Source organism: Camelina sativa, chromosome 8 (genome assembly GCF_000633955.1).
Source record: "Camelina sativa cultivar DH55 chromosome 8, Cs, whole genome shotgun sequence".
Classification (NCBI taxonomy): domain Eukaryota; kingdom Viridiplantae; phylum Streptophyta; class Magnoliopsida; order Brassicales; family Brassicaceae; genus Camelina; species Camelina sativa.
Window position 1 is genome coordinate 21790853 of NC_025692.1, and position 23046 is coordinate 21813898.

At 37.8% G+C, this 23046-nt stretch overlaps 3 protein-coding genes and 1 pseudogene across 5 annotated transcripts; 2 read left to right on the forward strand and 2 right to left on the reverse strand.

Moving 5' to 3' along the window:
* Positions 8333-10522, forward strand: LOC104707857 (L-type lectin-domain containing receptor kinase IV.4-like). The gene has a single exon (XM_010424294.2). It carries the CDS (start codon positions 8372-8374, stop codon positions 10403-10405), a length of 2034 nt encoding a protein of 677 aa, XP_010422596.1. The 5' UTR covers positions 8333-8371; the 3' UTR covers positions 10406-10522.
* Positions 10691-12455, forward strand: LOC104707860 (annotated as a pseudogene).
* LOC104707858 (U3 small nucleolar RNA-associated protein 14) lies at positions 12326-16184 on the reverse strand. Of its 2 annotated transcripts, none has more exons than XM_010424296.2 (11): positions 15868-16184; positions 15470-15599; positions 14877-15358; positions 14531-14749; positions 14131-14445; positions 13713-14021; positions 13542-13619; positions 13384-13461; positions 12908-13288; positions 12697-12828; positions 12326-12605 (listed from the first exon to the last, which is right to left on the reverse strand). In XM_010424296.2, the coding sequence occupies exons 1-11, from the start codon at positions 16135-16137 to the stop codon at positions 12432-12434; spliced, it is 2568 nt and encodes an 855-aa protein (XP_010422598.1). In that variant the 5' UTR covers positions 16138-16184; the 3' UTR covers positions 12326-12431. The 2 variants fall into 2 exon arrangements, with proteins under 2 accessions (XP_010422598.1, XP_010422597.1); XM_010424295.2 differs by having other exon boundaries at positions 13542-13622.
* Positions 16366-21394, reverse strand: LOC104707861 (poly [ADP-ribose] polymerase 2-like). 2 transcript variants are annotated; one of them, XM_010424299.1, is made up of 18 exons: positions 21070-21394; positions 20690-20954; positions 20462-20601; positions 20289-20370; positions 19869-20104; positions 19540-19666; positions 19279-19334; positions 19121-19194; positions 18960-19006; positions 18817-18866; positions 18640-18702; positions 18465-18545; positions 17563-17673; positions 17394-17469; positions 17126-17268; positions 16923-16996; positions 16715-16820; positions 16366-16613 (listed from the first exon to the last, which is right to left on the reverse strand). In XM_010424299.1, the coding sequence occupies exons 1-18, from the start codon at positions 21151-21153 to the stop codon at positions 16521-16523; spliced, it is 1908 nt and encodes a 635-aa protein (XP_010422601.1). In that variant the 5' UTR covers positions 21154-21394; the 3' UTR covers positions 16366-16520. The 2 variants fall into 2 exon arrangements, with proteins under 2 accessions (XP_010422601.1, XP_010422599.1); XM_010424297.1 differs by having other exon boundaries at positions 20462-20607.

A 23046-nucleotide genomic window follows, 5' to 3' on the forward strand; every position in this document is an offset into this window, starting at 1 on the left:
AAGTAGACTTCCTTATGTGAAGTAGACTTCTATATCCGCGTTTTCTTTGTTTGTTTTATTTGAGATAAATTAAACATATAAGGCGACTTTAATATTATTTGTTTCCATAAATGACCATGTAACTTTTAAATCGGAATTTGCAGAACAAGTCAGGGCAATCTCAGACCCTGAAACCATCTCCATCTGTTACTCGTACGGATACGAAGGTGCCAAAGAAAGTCAGCTCTGAATCATCTGACACTGAGTCAGACCCACCTGTGTTTATTCGCACGCAAATCCCAACAACTGTCGACTTGACTGCTAGAGCCAAGAAAAAAGAACCAAGGAAAGAAGCGGCTAGGATTGCGGCACATGGCAAGGCTGAAAGGGTTAATAGGTTGGCGTCAAGTCAACGTTCTCCTTTCGTTGGTGATAACACAGCCAAGACTATCATGGGTGATAAATCAGCCACGTCAGCGTACAATCCTTTTGATAAAGCAGACATGGAGTTGAAGAAGGTTTTACTTGATTTCTTAAAGAAAGATCCGTAAGTCTACTAACTTTAATATTATGTTTCAAAAATTCTATTTGTCGAAACTCTAGTAACTTATATGTATCCAAACCATTCATCACCCGCAGGACGTACAAGAACAAGGTCCTAGAGAAATCATGATGCTGTCTTTGGTGGTACGAACTGCAGACAAAAATAGTCTGGCTACGAGATTCGGTAAGTCTACTAGAAAACTTCTTCTTCAAGTATACTAGAAAACTTCGGGTCAGTCTTCAATATTATATAACTTCGTTTTAAATCCATGTGGTTATCCAGCACATGGATGCGGGGTTGAATCTATTGAGACATCAACACGCGCAGCATCCTCAGATATTTAGAACGAGTAGATTGGCTTTCCTAGACGCTATGTTCACTCATCTGTGGACAACGAAGTACCTTGACTTTGTCAATTCTGAGGCACATGCTAATGGATCTGGGAAACTGTTGCCGGCTGGTGCCTTCAGCTACCATGCAGGGGAGTATCCACCGTATGCTCAGACTAACAAGCAATGGGGTCTGGAAGTGGACGACTTATACGCGCCTTTAAACGTGAAGTCGATGCACTGGGTAGCTATGTGGATCTCGATTCCCATGAGACACATCGTCGTCTAGGATAGCATCCCGAGTGTCATCAACGACGAAGAGCTTGCATCTGCCATCGAGCCTATTGTCGTCTTGGTTCCCTACATGCTGCGGGAGTTAGCCAGCCCTGACCACAAGCATATGTATTCGTACGAGAAGTTCACTCATGAGTGGGTTAAAAAGGGAGTGCCTTCGAACAAGAAGCCAGGTGACTGTGGTGTGTATACTTTGAAGTACATAGAATGTCATGCCCTTGTGTTAGCCTTTCCTACTACTTTGTGCGACGCAAACATCATACAGATAAGGGAGAAGATGGCTTGTGACTTATTTCACGAGATTGAATGTCGTGGACCAAATGAGGAGAACTACATAGACGACTTTGGGCTCTATGATCCTCCCCCAATCCGGGACTAACTATAAACTTTGTTTGAAAGACATAAACTCTTGTTTTAATTATGTATGACTCATTAGGATGATGTAGGGTTGATGTTTTGTTTCTGTTCGGGGGATCTTTATATTTTGTGGGTGGGATCCTACTGATTAAACTTTGATGATGGGTGGGATCTTGATATTTTTTGTGTGATCCTCCTTTTAAACTCTAATGTGTACGGATGATTGTTCTTGTTGTCTACTAGTTATATGTGGGATATTAGTATTTTTTGGTCAGTTTTTCGTAACATATACATAACTTCAAACGTTAAACGTTAATAATATTTGTACACTAATTTGTTCCTTATTAGTTAGTTATTAAAATATTAATTACTTGTAGTCTTCTCTCAACAATAGCGTACAGCGAAAGCCTAGTAGACATATTTCTGAAGTTAACTTAGAGACTTCGAATGGATATTGTTGTCCAATAGACATGTAGAACTTTTGTTCTCGTAGTTAAATTTTTTGTTTAACTCTGATGATAGGCTGCTATCCATATAATTTTGTGGGATCCTCTCACCTAACATCTCAATACTAAAACAATGGTTCATCCTTTTGCTGTTGGACCTAATGCCAAGCCATCTACAGAGTTTCAATAAAACCCAACAAAGTGTTTTTTTACCTGCTCTCCCGCCGATACTCTACTCTTGCTGTCGGAACCAGAAAAGCAACATAAAATAATATAAAATGTGACAAATTTATAAACTTTATCGGGGAATGAGTTATTTTAAATTTTTATTAAAATATTAATAAAATAATACAGAAAAGAGAGAAAGAAGAGAGAACCGATGTTTTTTTTTTTTTTTATCGCCTCTGTTTATTTTTACACTTGTCTGTTCCTCATTAGTTAGTTATTAAAATATTAATTACTTGTAGTCTTCTCTAAACAATAGTGTACAGCAAAAACCTAGTAGACATATTTCTGAAGTTAATTTAGAGACTTCGAAAGGATCTTGATGCACAATGGACATGTAGAGTTGACCGATAGAAATAGAGAAATAGGTATTCAGAATGCATACATTAAGTTAAAAAATAAAATACAAATAGGAGTTTGGGTGATGCAACTAATCGTCAAGACGGACATAAAGTTTGCCCCAATCAATAGGAGGAGGAACCACACACTGTTTGACATCAGCTTCCGCAACCTCTCTCATCTCCTCTAACCTCTTGTGCTCTGCCTCGAAGTCGACAAGTTATTGACCCAATATTTGATTCAGTTGGGATAGTTTAGCATCGATCAGATCCACTTGATGCACAAGGGCGGTAGCCTCTTCCTTCTTCTTCATGTGATCTCTCATCATACGAAGAGTGGCTTTAAAGCGGTCCTTCGTCTCTTCTTCAACCACGACTCTCGTCCTATCAAAAACATCTTTCATGGCATCTATTACTTCCTCTTCCCACTCGAAATCGGAACTGCTTTGCTTACGCTTACTGGAACTCTCTCCGGCCATAGATCGTAACCAACTTATTCTCTTGTTATCGAAGAAGGAGATGCAATAGATTGAATGGAAATTGAGAGGATATTTATAGGTGAAATTGAGACGGCGACGATACAATGAATGTAGAGAAATCGAAAGGGTACAACGAATGTAGAGATAGCGAAAGGGTACAACGAATGCAGAGATATCGAAAGGGTACAATGAATGTAGAGAGAAACGCATCATACATCGAAAGCTTAGTAGACATCAGATTGAAGTTACTTAGAGACTTCGTACACATCCCAAGACACATTACGATGACAACAATGAAACCTAACCAAGAGAGAACCATGAATTGTCGAAGCATTTTTTCCCTTTCATTGGCTGCCAGTAAATCACATTCAAACTTCTTTCTTGTCTTCCTCATATGTGTTAACCACCCCAGAGTTCACCAAACCGTTAATAACTTGTTCTTTCATTTCTCTTCCAGATTCTTTAAGTACCTTGATTTCTTCTCTATGTCGACGTATCTCATCCCTCACATCCAATAAGCTCCGCCTTTGCCAACCACATGATGGTTCTGCGTCTGACCAATGGGAAAACCCATGAACAATGCATCTGAAGAAATTTCTTCCCGGATTTGCATCTGTCCATGATTTCACAATAATCGTTGATCTACCGGAGTAGTTGCAGATTGGACCAGTTATTTGTATATGCGAATTTGTATCAGAAACTAACCCCGAAATTTGGCTCATCATTCTCTAGCTGATTGTGGTTGTTCAAGAAGAGGAGTATCATAAAATGGTCTTACGATTAAATGATAGTTACGTACTAGTCTTTAATAATGTCGACTTGAACACGTGGGATAATCCCTGAAAATTACAGAGACAAATTATAGCTAGGTAAATTCTAGATGACTTCACGATGAAGTTAACTTCTACTCGCCGTCTTCAGCAACCTATACAAATAATTGTTAGTGTAACCGACGATCATATACAAAACGTTAAAAATGTATCAAGTGGGATTGTTACTTACACAATGAGGTCGAGTATGTTCAGGCTGTCTGCATTTTGAACAAGCATATTGCTTATGAGACTTCCTCGGCTTGCTCCCATTTTTACGTGACAGTTTTAGCTAGGTTAGCCAACGAGACTTCTTTTGCCTTCCAGGCTTCCGCTTTGGTATGGGAGGTATACATCGGATATCTGGCCTAATTGGATCATGCTCGACATTGGGCATGATGGTAGCCGCGTACGACGCATAGACATAATCTTTTCTATAGTAAGATTCGAANTTGTGGGACAACACCATCTACTATTCCTACCTGGTCTACAAAAAGCATCATNAGCCTTAATTGCATGTGAACATGGCATTTTCTCAACATCAAACACCCCGCATGAACAAAATTTTGCTTCCAAGTCAACCAAACAGTCATGTTGCCCACCCCTAACGTAGAAACGCCAACCATCAATGCGTTCTACCATCATCATATATGCGTAATGCTCCCTTACAGCCAATAAGAACTCAACACCCCGGCTAAAAGTGGTTGTCAGACTAAGTGCATCCTCTTGTCTTTTCCAATACCACCTACCTAACTTTTTCGTAATAAACTCAATGAGATATGTGATGGGATAACCTTTGGCTTCCTTTAGCATGGAGTTGATAGATTCCGCAATGTTGCTAGTCTTGATGTTGTATCTATCTCCTGGACAATAACCCCGAGACCATAAAGCTGGATCTGCCTCATTCAAGTACGCTGCAAGGGCCGGATTTACGTTAGTAAGGGAAGCCATGTAGCGGTTGTAATCATCATGTGTATGCGCATATGCTTCCCCTTTCACCAAGTACATCAGTTTCTTCCCACGAAAATTAGAAATTATGTTTTGTTGGAGATGGTAGTAACATATCCCTCGTGTTGCCCATGGCATAACATTGCGACATGCTTTAGCTATTGAACTGCACCTATCCGAAACTACTACCAGTGGATATTCATCCGAGATACACTCACTTAATTTGGTGAAAAACCAATCCCATGAAGCATCACACTCCGAGTCGACAATTCCAAAAGCCAACGGAAATATCTGAAAGTTACCATCCTGTGCGCAAGCGACTAGCAATACACTTTCATACTTTCCGGTGAGATGGGTCCCATCAACCACAATAACTCGCCTCACGTTATTGAAACCACAGATTGAAGCATCGAAAGATAGGAAAAGGTTCTTAAACCTATGCTCGTCCTCAACAACAAGGTCAACGACACTTCCCGGGTTTGACTGCTCTATTTTTCTAAGACAATAAGGCAACTTCGCATATCCAGATTCGGCGTTTCCTCTCACATATTCCAAGGCATATTGTAAAGCCCTGTACGAAGTTGTGGAATCCAATGTCATGTCGAACATTGTCCTCATTAAATCTTTGATATGTTGTGGGACAACACCATCTACTATTCCTACCTGGTCTACAAAAAGCATCATAATATATTTGGAGGTGCAACGCTTACGGTGAGCTATGTGGTCCACAATAGAACATGTATGCACGTTCAGATATTTGGTGACCCAAAAAGTGGTTGGATCATTCTTCACAGTGGCCACGACCCTCCACGTGCATCCTGGCACAGAGCATATTGTCACCAACCGAGACTTTGTGGACTTCTTAATTTTGAAAGAGAATTTTAGCATAATAGTGGTCAAACGCACCTCTGTTATGACATCATGTTTGCATGGAAAGCATTGACCTACTTTCAGTTGGTCTATCCAAGGATTATTTAACTGTCCATGAATACCACCAACAAACGGTTTCCCTTCTTTAGCATCTACATCCGGGTGATCTCCATCTTCATCGTCATCTTCATCTTCAAATTTCCCGTACTCACTGTAATCGGAATCCATGTCATCAACATCTTTTGGCTTCTCATCTGTAGTATCATGGAGAGCTTCTTGACATTCTTCTACACCTTCATCGGCACCTGGATCTACATCGTCACCAAATTCATCTGTTGGCTCCCCATCGTCAATAGAACAAGAGTTGTTTATACCATTAACACATCCCTTAACCGACTGTCCATCCATGCATCGCGTAGAGACGCAAAGGCGAACAACATTCCTACTACTAAAATCTATCAAGTTCTGAACTGATCTATCATTTGTGACATAGACAGGAGGGGTATCTTGGGGCAATTGCTGAAGCATCATCTCTGTTAAGGGATACGATAACTGAACCACCTCTGTTTCTTTATCAGTCAGATAATCTTCTACAGCCATTTCAAGAAGCTCAGCGTATGTACAACCGTGTCGCAAAAAAAACATTCTCCCACCTTTGCGTCCATCCATATCAAAATGCCAGGACCCATTTCTCGTCACCCATACTTTGTAAACAACAGGTATTTGCACCATCTACCTGAAAGAGTAAGCAGCAAGTCAATTACTCATTACATAGCTGACTATCCGTAGAAGTCAATAACTTAGAAGCCTAACAAAACCAAAAACATGATTGATCCAAAAGTATAATATATATTCATGAAAAAATAGACCAGGCAAGTACATAACCGATACAAAACATTTTGAACTACAAAATCAAAAAGAAAAATTTATAAATTTCAGTTAAACACTATTTCAAATATACAGACTTCACAGATAACTCCAACGGTTTGACTTCGTAAATTAGTCTACTTTAATGACCTAACTGCCTATGAAAACCAAAAACTTGATTTCTCCATATGTATAATATGGATTCATGTCAAAAACATACAAAGGCAAGTAAATAACATATATCAAAGAATACAACAAGAAAATCTTAAAAATTATTCACCAATTTGCAATAATTTGGTTTTCAAAATCTGTTGACTTCATGTTGACGTCAACGGGTGGATATAAACTAGATTATACAAAGATAACTTCAAATGAAGTCTATTTTTTGTGGTCTATTTTTGCAATTACAATTTAACAAAGCAGACAGCGGACAAAGTCTACCAGAACCGGTTGACTTCTTCTATGGTCATCCTTTGTTAATTTTTTTGGTCAGTTTTGCAATTAAATAGATAAAAATAGGTAGACTTCAATGGAAAGTTCCACCTGTTAACTTCAATTATAGTTTACTCTGGTTATTTTTGCAGTTGACCAACCCATTGACTTTACAGTAGACTTCTATCTAACAAGTAGACTTCATCTATCCGTCAACAAGAAAATATAAACTTCGTCGTGGTTAGTTTTGCAATTGACCAAGTTTGACTTTTGTCAAGTAGACTACGTACAAAGTCTATAGTAATGATGACTTCGTTTGCAGTCTGCCGTGGTCATTTTTGAGGATGACCAACATTTAAATTTTTTAATTAGTAGACTTCTTTTGCAGTTAAATAATTATTTTAATATAATAATATTACGGTCAATGATTAAATATTTTGGTCAACTCCAAAAATAGTCACTATAGAAGTCTACTCGTTTATTATTGTAAGAAGACTTAGTCCAGCAGTCATCACTAAAAAGTCAAGAATTTGGTCAATTGCAAAAATACACCTTAGTAGACTGCAAACGAAGTATTTGACGGAAAGATTATAATGTAGTCTGAATCATATTTTTTTGTTTTCAAATAAAATTAAGGAGACTGAAATTTTAGTCTACGGGCTCGAAAGTCGATAAAATTTAAATTGAAAAACTGACCACATAGTAGACTTTACATGATATTATGATGGTTGGACTAACAAATGAAGTCTAAGTTCGACAAAAAAAACAAAGAAAATCACGAAATCTACCGGAAAATAACCTTATTAGTGGTGGTTTCGCAATGTCAAGCATCGAAGACGTCGTATTTAGTCACCACTGAAGAAACACAGCGCCAATTTTCCTTGTTCACGAGATATACAAGATTAACGAACTTTCAATTTTTTCGATTAAAATGAAGAGGAGATGGAAGAAAATGAAGTTCTCATAGCATTGAATGTTATTTAAGCTCACAAATCGGGTTGTTGAAGCATTAAGAGCTTCAAATTTAGTTGTTCATGGTTGTTGGAAAATTGATGGTGGTGGTACAACCGTAAATAAGACAAGAAGATGAGGATATGGATGTAATAAACATTTTCGCAAGAAATTCAAATAAATTAAAAATAATGACATTTATGTGAATACAATGAATGACAGAAGATTTAGTAGGCAGAAAGTGGCAAATGTTGGAAAGAGAAAAAGAAAAGTCTAGTCTTGCAATTGACTCAAATTAGAGGTCTAATTTTGCAATTGTCCCAAAAGAAAATAAGATTTTTCTACTTTCTCTCGACATATTTTACTGTGTTTTTTCTTTTTTACATTTTCGTCGACGACTTTTAGACATTCTCTTCACACCATAGATTACTATTGTATGTCTTATAAAATCAAAATATCTCTGAACCAGAGACAATAAACAAAAAAGGTAGTAATAGTGAGCCATGTTCATGAAGCTCTTCACCATTTTCTTCTTCAGCCTACTTTCTCAATCCCTAAAGTTCTCTTCCCAAACTCTCGACTTCACTTACAGTGGATTCGTGTCCGAGTATTATCATACTTTTAGACACAATAATAATATATCCACCCAAGGAACTGCCTCAGTCACATCAAACGGTCTCTTGGTGCTAACCAACGCAAATATCCAGGGTACTGGTCACGCCTTCTATACGAAACCAATCCGGTTCAAAGATTCTCCAAACGGCACTGCTTCGTCCTTCTCCACAACCTTTGTCTTCGCTATCAATCCTGAGTTCGATATATTTAGCTGCCACGGCTTGGCCTTTGTCGTCGCTCCTAACTCCAGCCTCCCTTTCGGCAGTCCCAGCCAGTACCTCGGTCTCTTCAACAACGCCAACAACGGTAATGATTCGAATCACGTTTTCGCTGTCGAATTAGACACTCTTCGGAGTACGGAGTTCAATGATACGGACGACAACCATGTCGGAATCGATATCAATAGCCTGAGGTCAGTGGAAAGTTCTCCGGCTGGGTACTGGGACGAGAAAGGTCAGTTTGTTAATCTCACTTTGATCAGTCGTAAGCGTATGCAGGTTTGGGTCGATTACGATGGATATACCAACCGAATCAATGTGACCATGGCTCCGTTCGGACAGGTTAAACCTAGAAAACCGCTTGTTTCTATTGTCAGAGATCTAACTTCGGTTCTTCTGCAAGATATGTACGTAGGTTTCTCCTCGTCCACCGGTAGTATTCTGTCGGAACATTATGTTTTCGGGTGGAGTTTCAGGTTGAAGGGTGAAGCTCCGCCATTGGCCTTATCGAAACTCCCGAAGTTGCCGTGGGTGGGGCCTACGAGAATATACAAGTTCTACAAGAACTGGATGCCGTTGATTTCCCTCTTGGTGATTCCCGTGTTGTTTATTATATCGCTAGTCTTTCTGGGGCGCTTCATTGTGAGGAGGAGGATAAAGTTTGCAGAGGAGCTTGAAGATTGGGAAAAAGAATTTGGGAAAAACCGATTAAGTTTCAAGGACTTGTACTATGCCACCAAAGGGTTCAAGGAGAAGCACCTTCTTGGATCGGGCGGGTTTGGTAAGGTTTACAAAGGTTTCATGCGGACAACAAAAAGGGCGATCGCTGTAAAAAGAGTCTCGAACGAATCCCAACAAGGGTTGAAGGAGTTTGTTGCTGAGATTGTGAGTATTGGTCGTATGAGTCACCGAAACTTAGTCCCTCTCTTGGGTTATTGCCGCCGAAGAGACGAGCTTCTTCTGGTGTACGATTACATGCCCAATGGAAGCTTAGACATGTACTTGTATAATAGTCCGGAGGTAACAATTGACTGGAAACAGAGGTTTAAAGCCATAAAAGGTGTGGCATCTGCCTTATTCTTCCTCCACGAGGAGTGGGAACAAGTGGTGATTCACCGTGACGTCAAAGCCAGCAATGTCTTGTTAGACTCTGAGCACAATGGGAGACTGGGGGATTTTGGTTTAGCTCGGCTGTGCGGTCACGGGTCAGATCCTCAAACCACCCATGTCGCTGGAACATGGGGATACCTAGCCCCTGATTACATCAGGGCAGGGCGGGCCACAACAGCTACTGATGTTTTTGCCTTCGGGGTGCTCCTACTAGAAGTAGCATGCGGTAGACGTCCTATCGATCAGAATGAGAATGGTGAGAGGGTCTTGCTTGTGGATTGGGTTTTTGGGTTTTGGACAGAGGAAAACATCTTGGATGCTAAGGATCCAAAACTAGGGTCCGAGTATGACCAAAGAGAGGTCGAAATGGTTTTGAAGCTAGGTTTGTTATGCGCTCACCCCAATCCACAAGTTAGACCAACAATGAGACAAGTGCTACATTATCTAAAAGGAGATGCAATGTTACCAGATTTTTCGCCGTCTGACTTTTGTGGGGGTGGGATGACGTTGGGAATCAACCACGGACTTGGTGACTTAGCTACGTTTATCGGTGTATCTTCCGTTGCTGATTCTATACTCTCCGGTGGGAGGTGATATTTGAATATCATAACGTTTGTATGTCATTACATTACACAATATATATAGCCAGAAGAGGGCTAGTTGATGATATGTTTCAATGTCCTAAGTTGACGTGAAATTATTGAAATTTTATGGACGTAAAAAACCACGTTTACTTTTTAGTTTTAACTATGTTGCATTCCAAGTAAATAAAGGTGGTTAAAATGACATTGTTCGATTAAAACGAGAAATTTTAACCACTACTTTTATGAAATGGTTTGCTGACAAAATAATCTATTTGAACCCTCTGGATCCATCAGAGGTGTTTAGCTTCTTTCTTCTTCATCCAAAGTCAGCGACATTATTCCGGACGGATGCAGAGTCTATGTGTTCCTTCTCCTCTACACTTTCCGGCCACCGCACTCCGTCGCTGTCGGACTCCGACATCCGCCGTTCGTTCGGTGAGAGCAGAGCGCAGAGAAGAGAACGACCCTTTGATTCAATCAGCTCTAGATTCAGCTTCTCTTCGTCTGCGCGAAACCAATCGAACAGGCGAGCCATCTCTCTCTTTTTCTACTAATAGAGTTCAGTTTTTCAATTTTTATAGGATTCTCCCACAAAAAACCCAAAGTTTGTGTCTTGACCTTCTCTTAGGCATTTCGTCGAACACATAGCTTTGAACAAATAGTTTCATTAAGAAATTTTGACCAAAAGCTTTCTAATTTCTAAATGCAGAGCCTCTCTTCATCGACCCTTACGCCGCTTGCTTCTTACCTCCTTATACAAAGAAGGAATTGGACGTACATGAACAAGAAGATTACTGTCTTGCAACAAAGTTCATCGATGACAAGTTGTTAGATATAGCTAAACGCATTGACGGGCTAAAGCAGGTTACCTTTACTTTTACTTCTTTTCTCATCTTCAAGCATGAGTTTGAATTTCAAGCTCTCTTTAGCATTATTATCACATGTTTGCAGGTTGTCTTGTTTACAGATGGCATGGATACTCGACCTTATAGGCTTAATTGGCCAACTTCGACTATGATCTTTGATGTATCACCAGAAAAGGTTTTTGAAGTTGCATCTGACAAGCTTCAAGGTTTGTGCCTTTCCTTTGCTTTAAAGCGTCCATTTTGTTTTTCAGAGATATTTTGGTTGGTTACTACAAGAATACATGTGTTGTTAGCTTTTAATCATACTTCATTTCATGGTTTGATATTGTTTCCTCTTATTGATTCAGGTGTGGGAGCTAGGATTCCTAAAGGTTGCTTATTCTTTCATATACCCCTGATTCCAGGGAACATAGAGCAACACTTAAGGGTTTAGTGGGAATCGGCCGAGTATATGGGCAATGCAGGTGATATGTGTTATTTCGTCAAATCTCCCTTTTTTCCATGCAGCTGACATGAATGTTATATGTTGACATGATTGATTCTATTCATAACAGGGTTTACCTCTTGAGTCACAATCAGGTTTTGAAGCTATTCTATCAGCCATTAGTAGCTTGGCCATGAATGAATGCTACCTAATAGGAGAATTTCCTACAAATATCACACTCCAGGTCACTTTCATTTCTTCACCATCTTTAGACTTCGACCTTAAAGTATCAATCTTCTGTTTTGAATCCTTATGCGGTGTTGAGTGCAGCCGGATTTGACAAAGTGGATGGAGAAACTGTTCATGAGCAATGGTTTCCGGGTGAAAATTGTTAACTATGAAGAGATTGCTGCGAGTTTAGGCCTTGTTTTACAGTCACCAGTAAACCATGACTCGGTCCTATTTATCGCCCAACAGCTCAAGTTTTCAGATGATCAGGTAATAATAATATCGCGTGAGGTCTCTCCCTTGTTACTTAATCATCTCAGCTAATTGTAAAGTCTTGCAGATGGAGACATGGAGACAAGAATTTCAAAGAGTGGAAGAAGACGGAGATGAACAAGGATTCGACGAGCTTTGATGAAGCAAACAAAATGTCTCTTTTATAAATAAGACAAATTACAAAGCAAAACTTTTTGGATCAAAATTTGTGTGTAAACAAGTTTGAGAATACTAAAATATTGGAGCTAAGCTTTCGTCTTTTGCTTGGACTTGCCTTTTCTTTGACCTTTACCGGTTTTACCACCCTTCTTGGGGTTTTGTTTCTGATTGCTTCGAGGGTGTTCATCATCTACCTTCTCGTTTGGATTAGCTTCCTCGAATTTGAGCGGTTTAATTATCACACCAGCTTTCTTCACAACCTACATACAATTATCCCCACAAGGTCAAAATAAATGGACATATTGAGTTTAACAAAGAAATAGTAAGTTTAACAAAGAAATGAAACGGAACCTCAGGTCGGTTTAGAGATCCAACAATAGTTGCAGGATTAAACTCGGGTCCTATAGGCATGCGCATGCTGTGTTCGAAAACCTCCTTAGATGTATATGGGAAAGGTAGAGTCGTTGTATGAAGTTTCTCAGCCTGTCAAAAAACAGATAATGTTAGCACATGATGGGATTATTACGACCAGAAGAATTGGGATATCAAGCGAGACACTGACCTTTTTATCTACTTTTTCTGATATGATAACATGTCTGAGACGAGCGTCTTTCCTTGTTTTGAGATCTAGCGTTCTCTTTTTCTTTGCATCTTCATGTTCCCTAACCATCCATGAAGGTAAACCTCTCTTCTTTTGGATATTGGTCCATTGTCCCCAACCAGGAACTAGAACCGGTTTCTCCGGTTCAGGAACTTCCTGATTCAGAACCTCTTGCTTCTCCTTCTCGAATTCATCTACTACGTCATCACCAGCAAAAGCACGTTGTATAAGCTCTGCTTGAGAAGGAATTTCATAGGTTTCCTTTGAAGCTGATGTCAAAATCCCATCAACCATTTGCTCTGCTTCACTCTCGGAATCTTCACTTTCTTCATCTCTGGATTCCTTTAATAATTTTAAAGAATGGAAAAAAATAAACACCAAGTGAGGAGAAGAAAAGGATAAAAACAGAAAGTTTGGTTTAGTTTTAAGAATGAAACCTTTTTATCTTGGCTCTTTGAATATGGTACATGCTTCTTTGTTTTTTTTTTGGTTTCTGCATTTTGGCAGCCTTTCATCTATACAACATAGAAAAAGAAGTTAATCAAAGATAACATAAACGGAAACAAAGTCTGGTTTGAAAATTGTCAAAGCAAACCTTCTTCCAAGAGCCTGACGCAAATAAAGCAACATCAAATGTTGTCTTCGAAGCTGGATTTTCGATATCATCATCAAACTTCTACAAACGAAACAAAACAAAACAATCAGGAATTTGAAAGGGAGAAAGAGAGAACCATTGTGACTAAACGAACAAGAAAACCAATAGTACCTCAGTCTCTGTTATGGCTCCAGTGTTTCTAACAGGTGAAGCAGTATCTCTAACAGCCCTTAGGTCATTATTTTCTATGCCTTCCATATCATTGTCACTATCACTGTTGTCATAAAAATTGTCCGAGTCCTTTCTAGACTCTTTTGGAGCTTCGACCTTAGCGGTGGCACCAAATACTCTTCTACCACTAACATCAGCAGTCTTTTTAGAATTTTCTTCTCCACCAGAATTCTCCCACTCTTCATACTCCTCCAGTGCACGTTTAGCTTCTTCAATAGCTTCCTCGTTTTTCTTTTTCATAGCACGAGCCTAATCAAAGCCAAAAACACTAGACTGAGTCTAACACTGAGTCTAACGAACGACGAAAAACCAGAGTAAAATAATCTAAAATGTTTTGAGAAAGCAAATCGAGAATTACCATGAAAGGTAATGAAAGAAGACCAGAATTGGGTACTTCATCATCTTCTACAGTTTTCAGTGTCTTCTCCCTGGCCTTTGCTATCAATTTAGAAGGAGTATCCTGATCTGAACCATCATTCAACTCTTCCTCATCGTCGCTCTCATCACTGCTACTTCCATCGTTCGTGGAGTTCATCTTTCTGGACAAAGTAGCATTAATCTGAAGTTGTTCAGATATAGCTGCCCGAGTTCCATCGTATTTCACATTCAGTCCACGGCTTATCATGCGTTTGGCCCATTTTCCTGTGTTTTTGTGCTTCAACGTCATCCGTTCCTGCATAAGCACAAACAAGACTAGTTCCTACTTGACAGTGTCTTGAAGAGAAATTTAGTGCAGGTAGAAGAAATTTTAGAGTCACCTCTACTCGTCTAGCCTCCTGCTTCATAGCCTCTTCTTTAGCCATTTCAGGGTCCATTAGTGCTCCCATTGCCGATTTCTTCAGGTCTTTGCCTTTCAGGCGATGATAAGTTTTAGACTTAATCTTCTTGATACGTTTACTTTTGAGCTCATGGCGGAAGAGCAGGCTCCGCATCTTGGCAATGTGGTCACGGTACTTGATGTGGTCTTCCACTGACACCTGCCAGATCAAAAGTGTAATCCAAACAGTTACATCAGATAAACGATCTTCAATGACGCGACATGCCAGATTATTTCACAAGTCAAATAAGCTGCGTGCAGGAAAGAACTAGATCAGAGGAACTTGCCTCGTTCAATTCAAGAAGCTTAGCACCATCTTCATCGTGAGCCTCCCCAAGCTCGTTATCATTGAGTACAGAAGCCATTTTCTTCTCAAAGTCAGTCCTGGGTTGAAATTCTGATGCAATTGCGCCAACTGTAGAGTACCCCAAACTGACATTTTGGTTGAAATAAACAGTTGGTGCCTCCCTATTCCTCTTAACCATATGCACCCACTTATTAAACTCCTTGTCAACAAGTCCTTTCACAGCTTTGCGTTCCAGTCTTTCTCGTTCTGGCTTTGGCAGAGGAGCATGAACAACAGCTTGAGTATCTTTCTGCATCCGGGAGATCCTCTTCTGTAGGTCGTTAAACCCAGGCTTTCCTTCAATAGGCGCCATAAAGTCGTCAATTGTGAGGAGACCTTTGCCCTCCAGAACATCACGGGTAGGATTGAACTCAGACTCTGGATACGCTTCAGTGAAGAGTACAGGTTTTCTCTTACTCTCTCCTGATTAAAAAAAAAAAAAAGAAGCATAGGTTATTATTACATACACAGCTTACAAAATACAATGAACAGAAGATAAAAGCGAAACTATGTGAAGAAAGTCTCAGCCTTTACCATCAAAGGCTGCACTTGGCATTCCAGTGACAGCTTGTAACATCCGCGTGTGTCTAACAACATCACCTTCACCTTCCTCATTGTCACTGTTCCCACCTTCGTCATCATCATCTGACTCCACATTTTCATCCTATATCGAGAAATAGACAATTTATCAGTATGACATACATATTACTAAGGTCGTAAGTAGTACTCCCATTACCAAAATCAATCAATTGAAACATTTTTAACTCTCAATTTCAATTCACCAACGGTTATAGAGCGTTGCGTTATAGCAAATTCCTTATACCAAATTGACCAAAAACCAAACTCCTAAACCTTAATTGTCTTATCACTAAAGTTTAAAACTTGCAGTTTCATACAGTGGCGGCGGATTAAGCCAAGAGAAAGAAAGAAACCTCGAAATCTTCAGGAAGCTCGTAATCGTAGTTAACGACAGGGTCGTAGCGATTGTTTTTCCTGGACTCTTCCTCAGGCACACCTTCTTCGTACTCGTACAAATCGACGTTTGCATCGTCGGAATCAATCTCATCGTCTTCTTCGTCAGAGTTCAAAGGACGTTTCTCATTGGCGATAGTCTTCAGTATAGAGTTAGGCAAATGAGGACCTTTCCTCTTTTTGTTCTTAGCTAGGTTTTTCGAAGTAGATCTCCTCTTCTCTCCCACCATGGCTGCCTCAAGTTTTGTTTTTCTTGGACAAGCTCCGGTTTGAGATTTTTTCGTAGGGCTTCTCTTTCCCTTTAAATACTTAATAACATCGAGTTTAAGAGTGTCTTAATTTTGTACCAACTAAACCGGATAAAATTAGACATGATTTACGGTTTTGCGGACCAATGTACGATTAAACCGGTTTTTCCTCGTCAAAAACCTAAGAACTTAGGTGCAAAATTTGATTAGGAGAGTTTGAAAAGCAGTGCAATTAGAATTTCAAATCATTGAGTGACAAAATCCCAAGCCAAAATACAAAAGCTACTCGAATAATTTGTTAAAAGATAAAATTGCTGGGATTTTGATCATTAGATGATGATGTTCAAAAGCTTTATACATAAGTTTTAGTGCTTGTAGTTGAACTTGACTTGGATCACATAACGCATCTTTATTTGTTCCACATTGTAGACTATATATTCGTTGTACAACAACATCCCCTGCAAAAAGTTAATTAAAATCAATTTACTAAAGTTGACTTTCAATTTGGGAGAGTTTGTTTACTAAGATTGTGTGAATGTGTTGAAGCGAAATAAAAAACCTTGGAGGATGAACTTTCCACTGGTTTGCCTAGTGGAACAACAACACCATCTTCTAGTGTTTGAGCCTCCGATGGGTTTGGTGCTGTTTTCCCCACACCTTTTGTGCTGCAACCATCATCAGTCAGTGCATAAACCGTAAACCATAATTTATTGCGGTTTGTAATAAGGAACTTGTGTGATGATATATGAAAGAGATTATCCGCGTACCTTAGCTTCCCCGGGGGTAAATTATCGGCGTTATAATCTGAATATAGGAGTTCATTCATGTCTCCCAAAGCAACCTACACAAGTTTATATCATTAGGAAACAGAAAGGGATCTATGTTGGATGCGATACCAAGGTCCTGTTGATAAATATGAGTTTTGTTGATTTCCGTGTGAAATGAGCAATAAGAGAAGAAGAGAGCATACCTCACAGAGGAGCAGAACGCCGTCATTAGACCCGTGGTTAGCATAGCAATAGTTCGCGCTCTTCGAGAACATATCAGCAAAGTAAACTCCTTTTCCAAACATGTAACCAGTTACAGGCGCTTCAGGAGGAGCTATCCGGAGACCTGTTTGGTGCCTCATAAAAGTTATATTTAGTATGCAATTGAAATTTGAAAATCCCTCAACAACGAAGGATAAAAAAAAAGGGAGAGTAAGAGACAGAAAAGAAAAAAACGGAGAAACTTGTTACCTTGAGATAAAATACCGGCCCAGTTAGTGAGACGTGACCCATGCCAGAGTAGCATCCTGTTCTTCGAACTTGAAAACTACCAAGAAAAATTAAAGTCTCAGAGTGCCAAAATGAAAAATCAGAATAATATGTACAGTACTGATGACAAGCTTGAAATACCATAACATACCTGTTGGAATCTGTCAGCTTCAACACCTCTTGAAGCTCTAAATAGTTGAGCAATCTCAACTGTGTATCCCGAATGCGTTTTTGCATGAGTGTTCTCCATGTAACTGGCAACCTGATTTTGGTTTTTAAGGAGTAGACAGCAAAAGGTTTTAAACACAGACATGTTGTAATATTCGAGTATCAAAGATGCTCATTTAAAGTTCACAAAACAAAAAATTACCATAGAGAACTCCTCTGAGTCGGCTCCTACTGGCGTCAAACCACAATTAAGTTGCTGGTAGTGATAATATAAAGGATCATCCTACAGCCATTGCAAAAGAATAATGTTATATCATTAAGGAACTATATGAAAGAGTGATTGTGTGCCTTCAAAACACACAGACTGACTGACTTACCTGCAATCCCCGGTCGACCGACAACAACTTTGTCGCGAGTTCAATTTCACCTAATGCTTCAACCTTACATTATAAAGTGATATATTAATTACAACACAAAACATATAGCACCCAACCATTAATTTCCTGAAGACCAAAACTAGTCATGTAGCCATGTAGGACAGTAGAAAGAATTACCATTTCTATTTTCTGTTTCAACTTTTGAGGAGTGTCGATAACAAACTGACCTGTTACAACTCAGAATTTAGACGTTAGTGAATGTTTAGTTATAAAATATAATCTTAAACTTTAGCACAGATGTAAACTGTATATGTACTTACTCATTTTCTTAAAACCAAAATCATGTGGTATCACAGTATAGAACTCTCTGCATCAACAATGACACAAAGTTAGACTAACTCAAAACTAANTTTTTAAGGAGTAGACAGCAAAAGGTTTTAAACACAGACATGTTGTAATACTCGAGTATCAAAGATGCTCATTTAAAGTTCACAAAACAAAAAATTACCATAGAGAACTCCTCTGAATCGGCTCCTACTGGCGTCAAACCACAATTAAGTTGCTGGTAGTGATAATATAAAGGATCATCCTACAGCCATTGCAAAAGAATAATGTTATATCATTAAGGAACTATATGAAAGAGTGATTGTGTGCCTTCAAAACACACAGACTGACTGACTTACCTGCAATCCCCGGTCGACCGACAACAACTTTGTCGCGAGTTCAATTTCACCTAATGCTTCAACCTTACATTATAAAGTGATATATTAATTACAACACAAAACATATAGCACCCAACCATTAATTTCCTGAAGACCAAAACTAGTCATGTAGCCATGTAGGACAGTAGAAAGAATTACCATTTCTATTTTCTGTTTCAACTTTTGAGGAGTGTCGATAACAAACTGACCTGTTACAACTCAGAATTTAGACGTTAGTGAATGTTTAGTTATAAAATATAATCTTAAACTTTAGCACAGATGTAAACTGTATATGTACTTACTCATTTTCTTAAAACCAAAATCATGTGGTATCACAGTATAGAACTCTCTGCATCAACAATGACACAAAGTTAGACTAACTCAAAACTAAGATCTTTTGTGCGAAACAATTATGTACTCAACTAAAAGCGACACATAGTATAGCGATTAACAAAAGGCCTACCCACTCAGTTCCTCAAGCCTCTTTCTATCAAACCGGTCAATCACCTCCGATATTCTCTTCAACACTTCATAACCCTAGATAGATCAAAGAGAAGCTATTATGTGATATCACAACAAACTATAATCTACACAATTGAGACCAAATAGATACTATATTACCTTTGAAATTGTGGACTTGCTTATCTTGCCAAGTGGCAATTTGTTAGCGTTATATCCTTCAGTTACGAATTTTGAATATATGTAAGAGGATTATGACAAACGAATGGGCAGGACAAAAGGTAGGAAGTAAAAATCATATAAAGGGAGACCAGAACTAAGAAATAGTGTATCAAAAATAAAAGCAAAGGAATCTCAACCACTGCTAATGTTTCCAATGTATACTCTCACTTGAATGAAGTGATAAAAGTAAGACTCACGAACCTATTTCCATCATGTGCTCAGCCATCATGCTGACATTACATATAAGAGAAATGAACTTGGCAACCCGAGTATCTAGTTTTGAATTTTCAGGTTTAACTTCGGAAGATGAACTGGGAATATCATTGACCTGAGTAAAAAGAATTGTGAACTATGAGGTTGTGCACATTTGAACAATGAGAAAAAATTACAATTTCAATTAAACAGGGGAAAAAAAGTGAGTTCGATTTGAAAAGCAAAAAAGTAGATATGCACTCAAAACCTTATTGCAGCTGATCCTTTGGATATCATACCACACAACAAATTTTAAGAAAGGACTCCAAAACACTCACCGGTGAATCGTTTTCCTCTTTTCCATAATCCATTTCGAGCCATGTATAGAACTTGGGATGAGGAATAAATTCCATTCTATCAGACCAATAATTCTTTGTCTTGTCACAGAACTTATTGGTAAATATTTCAATAGCACGATCCCATGAGTCATACGGTCCATCTAACTTACTTTGTCCTTTCACACCAACTCTTCCCCATCTGAAGTAAACCATGTATGTCTTTTTTGTATCCGACTCTGCACAAATGGACAATGAAGAAGAGAGAACCATGAAGAATGACAAAGAGTCATCAAATGCTGTAACTGCTTCAATAGAAATTCTGATACTCATACAAGACAGCTATTGTCTTAATAATCTTGGAAAGTAGCAAAAACAGAAGCAACAAGGAAATTTAATTTTTTAAGGTCTTTGAAGACTGACCTAGGACTTGTAGGACAAAGAACTTGTTATTGTTATCCCTGACATTTGTCTGATTTAAAATAGCATCATAAACATCATCACCCTGCAGCATTCAACAAAAAAAATCCAGTTTCTAACCAACATTCATGAACACAATAAGATACAAAACTCAAGATTAAATTCACAATCCTTACTCTTTGTAGAACATGGTACTGGTTCTTTATCTGATCAGGAATCCATTGATCCAACACAGCTGCACCCTTCTTTGTCGCAGTTACGATTTTCTCTTCTTTCTTGTCCTCTTCAAACCCATTTTTGTCATCTTCAGCTTCATCTATCCCTTTAATACAAACACAATAAGAACATTTCCAATACAAACAATACAATCCCAATAAACGAATTCACATCAACAAACTCATTACCAGATTTGACTGGTGCATTGGAGTCGTTATTGGCGTCATTGCAGAGTCTCTCAAGGAGTTCCTTTTTGGTTCCCGTTGTATCTAAGCCTCTCTTATTAGCTTCCTCGCGCAACTCCTTCACAATCATCCCACGAAATTGGCCAATTGCAGTCAATTTGTTCGATTCATCAGTCTCATCCGAAGAAGAATCTCTGTTTCTTTTCCTCTTGCTCTTCGATTCTTCCTTCTTAGTGTCTTCTGCGATAGCCTCTTCAAGCCTCTCTACCTACAAACACCACGAAACAAACACCAAAAAGCAAATTCGAATAATTAACAAACCAGAGAAGAAGAGTTAAATGCAAAATCGATTCAGAGAGACAGAGATAGAGAGGGATACATACCAGAACGGCTTTGAATCCGGTAGTACTGAGTCCACGCTCGGCGAGTTTTGAACGGAGTTCGTCGACTTTGAGCTTGCTCGCCATCTTCGTCTTCGGAGTATTAGTTCGACGGATAGGGAATGAGACTGAGGAATAAAATATAATTCTACTTCAGAAGAGAGTTCGCGCGAGCATTTGAAGAGGCTTCTTCTTCTTCTTCTTCTTCTCCCCCAGGCATCAATGGCTTCCCTTGAAAGCTTAGGGCTTTTCAAAATTAATTTTTAAAAATTGAAATATAGTTCTCGTTGATTTTTGCAGATTTTGCCCATATTACTTTTGAATATTGAAAATACCCCAAACTTTAGGATTGAATTGAAGTACTGAACTCTTAAATCCGCTCCTGAACTTTTTAAAGAAATTAATTTAGTCCAGAATGGAATTATAAAATAGAAATTAATTTTGGTTCAGATATATTAACATTTTCACAAAATTCCATACACAATAATATATAGATTTAAAACTTGTAATAAAAAAAAGGAAAATATAAATTAATTTTGTTCAAATATGTTAACATTTTAATATTTTCCTAAAATATCTGAACAAAATTAATTTCTATTTTCCTTTTTTTATTACAAGTTTTAAATCGATATATTATTGTGTATGGAATTTTAAAATAGTAAGATAGATTACTAAATTGATAAGCAATTGATTTTTTTATATAAAAAAGGTATGTAGTTTTACGGCACTTACATTCATACATGTTAGCATATTCCAAAATAATTTTCTAAATCTTACAAAACATATCGAAAATGATGGAAATGATGATTTCTTTAAAATATTTCCAATTTTCTAACCAAGACTTTTGGAAATCACTCAAAGAAAAATCCCTCCCATTTTCTTAAAACCACTACAAATATTTCTCATAAGCAAACCAATTTTTCTACGACAACGTTAAACTCCAATGAAAAGGTTATTTATGTGCTACTATTATGTATTTTTAACTTTTCCTGTTTTCATATTTTGTCCTTTCTAATATTGTTTTTTTTCTATATTAGGGTGTTAGGACTTAGGATCCATGATTTTGTCAATATGTTTTATGGATTGTCAAATTCGTGAGTAAAGTTATTGATTTACATTATACTTTGAATAACATCCTCATTTATTTAATTTTTATGTTTTCCTAATCATATTCCACATACTTCATAAGCTTTTTTAAAGATTAATAATAGTTTAAGAACAAAAATTGTCTTATAGTACAACACGGAGTAAATCCTAGAATGCAAACTTTTGATGATTTACATGTTGACAATTTCAAAAGATACTCAATTCTAGATTGATAATATTTTATTATGGACGGGGTCAAATGGCGAGCCAATACGGGTAATTCATCATTTCATTTGTTTGTTTTATTAATATGAGAATATTACATATATAATATTAAATTGATTAAATTACGATTATATAAAAAAAACTATCTCGCGGTATATTACGGTCAAGTCCTAAAATTGACAACCAAAATATAATTATATAAAATTAAACAATAAATATATATATATAACTACAATTTAAAAAAAATAGTTAAACAATCGTTCCTCGGTGCGGGTTAAAATCTAGTCTTAAGTAATTCAGAAGTACACAGCATATATGTTAATTGGGAAGTACACAAGATTAAGTATAGTCTTTTTTTTTTTTGACAAAAGATTTAGTATAGTCTATATAATTAAGTATAGTCTATAGTCTATATATTAAGTATAGTCTATATAATTACAAATTAACCTACATTTTATTTTCACTAAAGGTATTAATGTCTAATAAAATTTACAACCAATTGTAGTAATTATTCAAATAACCAAATAAGAAAAATTATTATTCTTAGTCCATTTATGATATATTGGGTTACAGGTTAAATCCAAAAATCATTTAACATACCGTTATTAAAATTATTTTTCATTAACAAACCATAATTATATTTTTCTAACAAAATTTTGGGTTTATAAC

Bases quoted from the DNA above. Each gene is read 5' to 3' on its own strand.
- LOC104707857 (XM_010424294.2), top strand. From the start codon at position 8,372: ATGTTCATGAAGCTCTTCACCATTTTCTTCTTCAGCCTACTTTCTCAA.
- LOC104707858 (XM_010424295.2), bottom strand. From the start codon at position 16,137: ATGGTGGGAGAGAAGAGGAGATCTACTTCGAAAAACCTAGCTAAGAAC. The intron at 14,446-14,530 runs GTGACTCTAAAA...GTGCTTATGCAG, and splicing joins AGGAGGCTAGACGAGTAGAG to GAACGGATGACGTTGAAGCA. The intron at 12,606-12,696 runs GTTCCGTTTCAT...AATTGTATGTAG, and splicing joins GATCTCTAAACCGACCTGAG to GTTGTGAAGAAAGCTGGTGT.
- LOC104707861 (XM_010424297.1), bottom strand. From the start codon at position 21,153: ATGGCGAGCAAGCTCAAAGTCGACGAACTCCGTTCAAAACTCGCCGAG. The intron at 17,470-17,562 runs GTATGTTATGGT...TTTTCTTGGTAG, and splicing joins AAGCTGACAGATTCCAACAG to TTTTCAAGTTCGAAGAACAG. The intron at 16,997-17,125 runs GTATGCTCTCTT...AAACTTGTGTAG, and splicing joins GCGTTCTGCTCCTCTGTGAG to GTTGCTTTGGGAGACATGAA.